Consider the following 7,948-nt stretch of genomic DNA (forward strand, 5'->3'; position numbering starts at 1 on the left):
GCAAAGAGAGTGTGTTTTAAAACAAGAGTGAAGAATGGAACACCAAATTCACACACAAAAAGAAAGAGGAGGAGAGGCAGGGTGGGAAGGAAGGAAAGTGGGGGGAGGAGCCCAATGCATGAGGACGTGGAGAAGACTGTGGAAAGTCAGACCATATTTCTGAAGATGTTGGATCACATGATATAAACTGTACGCGTTTTTAATCCACAGAAAGTGGGGTGTGTGCTTGGGGCTCCATTCTCTTGCATCTCCCTTCCCCATTCTCTGGGAGGGAAGAGAGGGGCCTCCCACCAGCTCCTCCTTCAGGCACAGGTGCACAGCCCAGAGGGTCCTTGAGGTGTGGTAGAAAGACCAGACCTTTACAGAGCTGCCTGGGAGACAGCAGATGGCCACTGCTGCTGACACAGCCCCATCTCCTTGCATGAATCAAGGTGTGACCATCCTTTGAGTCTTATCTCCTCCCACCTACTTCTCCCAACCTACCAATATGTTTGCAAATTTCCAAATGTTATTATTTCTGTTCATGTCTAGTAATGTCCGGAAGATACTTGCAAAAAAACTGTGAAATACTTTTAATAAGGTTAAAAGTAGCAAGAAAACTGCTGCCACTGTTTGTTAATTTACCTGAAAAGAAAAATAGAATATTCAGATTAGGTAACTCTCTCATTTTAAAAATGATATATTTTACATTTTAGGGAAGAAGCATAGTTACAGGCAGGTCTGACTAATTTGTTGAATTGAATTAAGTTAGTCCAAGGCCTAGTCTTATTGCATACCATCTCTACTGAACTCTAGGATATAGTTGATTATTTGCTATACTTAATCCTCCTATAGGAGACGGATTAAAAAATAAATCACGCATGTAGTAAAAACCTTAGAAAGGTAAATTTCCTTTTTATTGACTCACTGATTTTACTAAAAACTGCCTGATTTTTTTTAAAAAAAAATTGTTCTTATGAGATTTTTAAACTGTGGGTATAAAGGACCAATCAATTGTATTAATAATATCATACACAATATAATATAAAATAAAATATAATAACAAAAAAACACATTTATAGGGGCTACTGACATCTTAATGCTCTCATATACATCATCTCAATTCTCCAAACAGCTTTTGTTACAATAGATAAAGCACTAAAGGATCAATGAACCTGACATGTTCAAGGTCTCATAAATAGGAAGTTTAAAATCTGCCCATCTGCAACCTGATCTACTGGTATTTCCACCCCCATCATTCCATAAATTAGATCCTACACTGAGCAGAATAGAGTAGATGTTATCTTAAGAATTTATTATTTTACAAGCCAATTTTGTTAGGTACCCATTCAAATTTCTAAATATTCTTTATCATTTCCATGTACTTATATTCTTACCCGTGTATTATATTAAAGAAATTTAAATAATTTCAGGGGGGAAAAAGTGGGAAGGAAGTTTTAAAACTTCTCCTTGCTATGTTTTTCATGGTAGCTCAATAGCTCAACTAGTATAAGACTTTCAAAAGGAAAAAAAACTCATGATATATCAATACCAAAATGAAGTTCTTCATTCTATTTTCTAAGATAAAATTTTAATCTGGAGAAGAGAGATCATGAGAATGAGGCAGTACACTGACACCTTAAAGACAGAAAAAGTCCACTTAAAAGTCTTGGTTTTGACCATTTTCAACTGTCCAGGCTTCTACTGTTTTGGGGGGTTAGGCCTGAGCTCATCTTTCTCTCAAATTGGGTGTACTGAGTTTCCAGGACTTTAAAAGATCCAGCTCACGCCTGGAGATGTAGCTCAGTGATAGAGTGCTTGCCTTGCATGGGCAAGGACCTGGGTTTGATATCCTGCACTGAAAAAAAATCAATATTTATATTCTTATGTAATATCCATCCTGGAAAATGAAGTTCATAGAGCCAAATAACCCTATAAATTAACTAAAATACAAAATCCCAGATTTTTTTTTAGACATGTGCACAAACCTTAACACAAATAACCCAGCACATAAGCAATGGAGAGCTTTTCCTTTGGAATTATAATTGCAATTCACAATATTCCCAGTCTCCATCCACAAGTTGTGAATACTTACTACAAATTTGGATGGCAAGTGTGTGCCTCGATTGTGAGAGAAGCTCTTGGAGGAGCAGGTTTGGATATCAACATCTTTCTAAGAGCTGGTAGAATGGGTTTATCATCATTGCAAAATCATAACCACTTTGGGGGCTTGATGGTCACAGAATGTGTATGTACCAGATATATGATGTTTTATTCAAACACAGTGTTCAATAAATATTTGTGGAGTGAATATATAAATGAATGATGTGTATCATAAAGGACTTTGAGGATTAAAAAATGGCCAGAAACAACAAAGTTCTGCTCCAGTAACCCAGCCAATCCAATCTTCCCACCTTGCTCCATGGAGATCTCAAATTATCCAATAATCCTATGTCTTCCTTGGTTTGTTTTTTTTTAAAAAAAAAAAAAACCAAGCAGCTGGCCTCTTCAGAGTAGGGCAAAAACAAATGATAATCCAAAGACCAGGAAAACCTTAGCATCTAGCATTGATTTTTAACCTGATTTTTCTAACTTCCAGGGTTTCTGCTCATTAAAGAGAGGGGAAAAGTTGCTTGTAATTTTCAAAATACTTTGCATATTCACTCATTCCAGATGCAAATAACTTTAAAGGCAAAATCACAAGAGGGTATGTGGTGAACAAGGGCCTAGTTACCAAAGGAGGTCACATAAAAATTAAAAAGCACTAAAGAATAAATAGTCCATGCTATCCAGGGAGATGAGCTATGTAACCCAAGAAAAAATTAAAACCAAATTACATACACTAATCAGCTTTGCATGCCATTTCCGATTCATTTGCATACAATGCAGTTATCCTGATAATTGCTGAACTCAACACAGGCAGCTGGGTCAGTGAGCCTCCAGGGATCATGAGCATCCAGCTTTCTCCCTGTACTTGTCTGTGTTCCTTTATGACTGGGACAGCAAACCAACAATCACTCCTGAAACCTGCAGAAGCTGAGCATTTGAAATGAAAGCAATACAGATCTGTATGTGGATAGCATGCAGGTGCCCTCAGATGAACAAGAAACAAGACAATTCTGGGTCAGTGATCCATTTCTAGAATGTTCTATCTGATTTTGTAGTTTTAAACAACACATTTGTTTTATGCTATATAAAGAATTCTTCTTCTTGTTCTCCTCCTTGGACTGGCAGATGAAGGGAACATCTTGAGATTATCTTCCTTGTACCAAAGTCCCCTTGGCTAGCAAGTGACAAGGGATGGATTCTTTCCCTCAGAATGCCCTTGTTTTTAGAGGTAGCCCCCTCTAAAGAAGAGTCTGGCAAGCAGGATGATGGCTGGGTAATCCACAAATCCCTTGGAAATCTGCTCAGAAAAGATTGTCTCGGCTCAGAATTGATGATGGTGAAGCCCGTGTCAACATTGGTCTCTGCCTCCAGCTTCTGAAGGCTGTTTTCCCGGAGGACCTTCATTCTGACCCTGGGCTCAAGTGGAGGATGCAGCTGGGTGCTTGTGACAGAGCTGCTGGCGGGGGATGACCAACCAGGGCTTTTCCATGAAGTGGCGCTAGAGCTGTCTGATGCCCCACTGGGCTCAGGGAACTCCAGAGAACGCACCTTGAACCTCCTGCCCCGGATCCTCCGGCTCCTTGGTTCCAGGGTTCTCTGTGCAGGGACAGGGGTCAGCCTGGAGCTCTGATGGAGCAAGCCAGAACCCAAGGTGGCATTCAGAAAAGAAAGTTCGCGGTTCCTAACACCAGGTTCTGGATTCAACTGGACCTGTGGGACAAGGCAAGAAGGAACAAATGAAACAAGTTTTCCACTACCTAAGTGCCAAGAGCACCCCGCCTTATTTACCCATTGCCACGCCATGACTACAGCAGACTTTCGGTAAAGGTGATCGAGCAGAAGTCGTTGGTAAACATGATCATGAGGTACAGGATCAGCATCAGCTAGAAACATGACTTTTCTCTTGCTCTTCTTTCTCTTTCTCCCCAGCCCCCATGCTAACTTTTTGACAAGGACAACATTGTGAAACAAAAGGCCACTTGATGAAAACATACACTTCTGGTAGATTCAGTTGTTTAAACTACATTAAAATATTCAAAGATGTTGTTCAGCTGGATGACACAAATGATGTATTTCCAACCATTCAAAAAAGAAAAAAGCCACCAAAACATGAAGTGACAGCCCAGATAGGGACTGGGAAAAGAACACACAGATGAAGACATGAATTGGTGTGAACATACTTTATATGCAAACAGAGATATGAAAAATTGTGCTCTATTTGTGTAACAAGAATTGTAATGCAATCCACTGTCGTGTATTTAAAAATAAAAATTAATTAAATATTTTTTAAAAATTCCATTTTCCAAGGTCGTGGTCCTTGTTTTAAACAGTGCTAATAATTATGTATCTCTTGGGCTATTCCAAGACATGTGGATACTCCAGGGAGGGTAATAATAATTTGGCACCTTTTATAAACAAATACTCCTTACATTCTTCAGGTACTAGAGCAATGGCTACTATTATGTGGGAAAACAAAAAGGGGGAGCTGCTATGTAGACACTGTGCTTTCTTCCCTGGCAATTCCACTCTAGTTCCAATCCTACTGGCAGAACCCCCACCCTGCAGGGAGCTGCATGCTCCAAGTGGAGTTCATGAGCATCTTCTATCCTTGGACTCTCGGGGGCCTCACATCCTACCCCTTACACAGTGCTCTCCCCAAGAGGATTTATGGACAAGACTATTTTCTCCATCTTGTTAGCAGCCCTTAGAAATTGATATTCAGGACCTATCCCTGCATGGCCCAGTCCTTAATCATATGCCAAAAAGGATGATAGGGAAGAACTCTAAATGCCTACTGCCAATTGAAAGAAGCCAATCTTTAAAGGCTACATACTGTAACTATATAGAATTTTTGAAAGAGGTAAAATTATGGAGAGAGTAAAAAGATCAAGAAATGACAGGTATTAGAGGAAAGTAGGATAAATAGGCAGACACAGAAGATGTTGGGGGCAGGGAATCTCTTCTGGATGATATCATAATGGAATGCACATCATTGTGTATTGGCCCAAACCTATGGAATGTACAACTTAATGCAAATGCTGGACTTTGGGTGATGACAACTTGCCAATGAAGGCTCCTTCATGTAACACATGTGCCATCTGGTGGGAGGTGTTGATAGTGGGGAACACTGTGTGTCCGTGGGATCAGGGGAGATGTGGAATCTCTGTACTTTCTGCTTAATTTTGCTGAGAACTAATGCTGCTCTAAAAAAATAGTCTATTTAAAGGGGGGAAAGAGAATGGTACACATTCACCTCCCAAGGCAATAAGGAGAAAGTCAGGATAGTGAAAAAGCAGGTCTAAAATGAGTACACACACATACACACACACACGGGAACTTCCATTGCTTCTTTTAAAAGTGGAAAACATTTTCCATGAAGGGCCATGTGGTAAATATCTAAGGTTTTGCTGGCCGTATAGACCTTAACCCAGCTGCTCAGCTCAGCTGCAAAGCAGCCATAGACAAGACGTAAATAAATGGTGTGGCTGTGCTTCAATAAAACTCTATTTATGGATGCTGAAATTTGAATCTCATATAATTTTCATGTCATAATTTTTTTCCCAATCATTTAAAAGTAAAAAAAAAAAAATTATTCTAAGTGCCAGGGCCATAATTGGCCAATCCCTGCTCTCTCCACATCAATGATTCTCATTCCCTCAGTATCTGCCTCGATCTCTATCCCCCCACACACACCACTCTTGCCTTACTTGAAGCCCAATATATGAAGCAGTGTAACTAGAGTAGTTTGGGACAGGGTAGACCCAGCTTATTGGGACTTCCTTAGTTCTGCCCACGTCCCCTCCATTTGTGACTGCTGACCCCCTCACAAGGTCAATTGGCTTCTCAGGACCAAGTTTGAAAACCACTATTCTAGAATCATTAAATTCTACCCCTTGACCAAACCAGTTCCCCCAGAGAGCTGTTTGCCTGAATCCCGCCTCACCCATCTGATTCCCAGAGCCCATGCGATTTAGCCCAGAGTCCAAATTGCACTGAAGAGAGCTCCTGCCAGCATCAGAAACACTCTCCAGAGGAATAAGGCAATAAGGAGAAAGTCAGGATAGTGAAAAAGCAAGTCTAAAATGAGTACACACACACACACACACACACACACACACCCCGGGGAACTTTGCTTGTTAAAGAGATGCCCCTGTACCTCCATATGTTCCCTTTGATAAACCCACAAGAGAAATTTCTGTCCCCAGAAATTGTGTGTGTGTGTGTGTGTGTGTACTCATTTTAGACCTGCTTTTTCACAATGGACCCACCTAGGGATCACCAAACACCACTGCTGCTTGCTCCTGCCCCAAGCACTCTGATTTCACCAGACCAGGGTGCAATCCAGGCATCAGGAAGTGTCCCATCTCCCTAGGTGCTTCTAATGCACAGCCAAGGTTGGGAAACACTGCATATATCCAGAACCTGTGCCTGGGGTCATTCCCCTGGGGCCATCTGGTCTTCCTAACTGCCCGCGGCGGCTCACCTCCTGCTGTCACTGCTCTCATTCCTCCCCTCATTTCCTATTGCTATCTCGCCGGGCACTTCCCTTTGCTCTGGTTTTCCCCGCCTTTCCTTCTCCCCGCCCCCACCCCGCCCTGCCCTCCCTTCCTGTCTTTTCTTTTCATCTATTAGTTTTTAATAAAAATATCTTATTACAGGTCAAGAATCTCTTATCCAAATTGCTTGGGACAAGAAGGGTTTCAGATTTTTTATTTTTTCATGTTCCAGAATTATTCTGCACATATGTAAAGAGATATCATGAAGGATGGAGCCAAAGTCTAAACACAAATTTTATTTGTTTCACATACACCTTATACATATAGCCCCAAAATAATTTTATACAATATTTTTAAAGCACCTGAATTTTAACTGTGACCTGTTACTCAACTAGTATAAAAGTGGTAATTGTTAACTATAAAAATAATTTAATTGAGTCTGGGGCTGTGGCTCAGTGGTAGAGTGCTCGCCCAGCAAGTATGAGGCAGAGGGTTCGATTCTCAGCACCACATATAAGTAAATAAATAAATAATTTTATTGTACAAATGTACAAAGTAAAAAGTAAAGACTTAGCCCACCCCCAACTTCAAACGAACTCCAAGTTCTCACTCTTTAAAAAATATCTTGCTTATTAACCCTGGCCTAATTAGAGTGAAAAAAAAATACTATCTTCCATCTATAAACAGGGATCTATCTCCCTTTCACTGGAAAACAAACTCCCTCCATCTTTCAAAGGGCTCAGCTGCCATCTTTGCCTCCTGTGAAATCACTGGACATTGTGTTGTATCTTCTTATTTGACCCAGTGAAGTTTTTTTCCTTCTAAGAATGGAAACTGGTGTGGGTTTGTTTGTTGTTGTTGTTTTTCATATTCAGAAATCATTCAAGGTTGATATTAGACTACCCAGAATAGAGAAAGAAAGCCTTAAGCTTGACTCTGGGGCTCCTTTTTCATTTTCTAACAACTATAATCAGAAGAGAAGCCCGAGGAAGTTCTCTTACTCCCAAGTCAATCTCAGATCAGAATGAAGGTTTTCCTGAAGCCACGTCCAGGCCAAGACATCTCAGTGCAGCCAGGAAGAACTCTCCTGGACCTCCAAAGTCCGTGGACCCCTCTGAGCCAGCCTAGTGCACCCTCCCCTCAGCTCCGGTCCCCTGGTCCCGAGGCACCTCACTGGATCTGATCTCCCTTAAGGTGCTCCATCTCTGAAAGCCAGCAGGCCACCAGCTCCAAAACTCAGTTCTCCCATTACATCTGCTGTTCAAACCAGCACCGTCTCCTACTTGCTCCTTCTCAGTCGTCCCTGTCCCCGTCCCCCACTGTCTTTACTTCTTTTTTTTTTTTTTTTTTTTTTTTATTTTTTT

The 7,948-nt window shown here is 41.0% G+C and overlaps 1 protein-coding gene across 1 annotated transcript in view; it reads right to left on the minus strand.

Moving 5' to 3' along the window:
• Positions 1-944: 944 nt before the first annotated feature.
• Fam124b (family with sequence similarity 124 member B) overlaps positions 945-7,948 on the minus strand; it is a 27,367-nt gene continuing 20,363 nt past the window's right edge. The window contains exon 2 of the mRNA XM_015481461.2: positions 945-3,798. Within this exon, the coding sequence (XP_015336947.1) occupies positions 3,169-3,798 (630 nt within the window). The 3' untranslated portion in view covers positions 945-3,168. The remainder of the gene's footprint in view (positions 3,799-7,948) is intronic.

Source organism: Marmota marmota, unplaced genomic scaffold (assembly GCF_001458135.2).
Source record: "Marmota marmota marmota unplaced genomic scaffold, marMar, whole genome shotgun sequence".
NCBI classification, from domain to species: domain Eukaryota; kingdom Metazoa; phylum Chordata; class Mammalia; order Rodentia; family Sciuridae; genus Marmota; species Marmota marmota.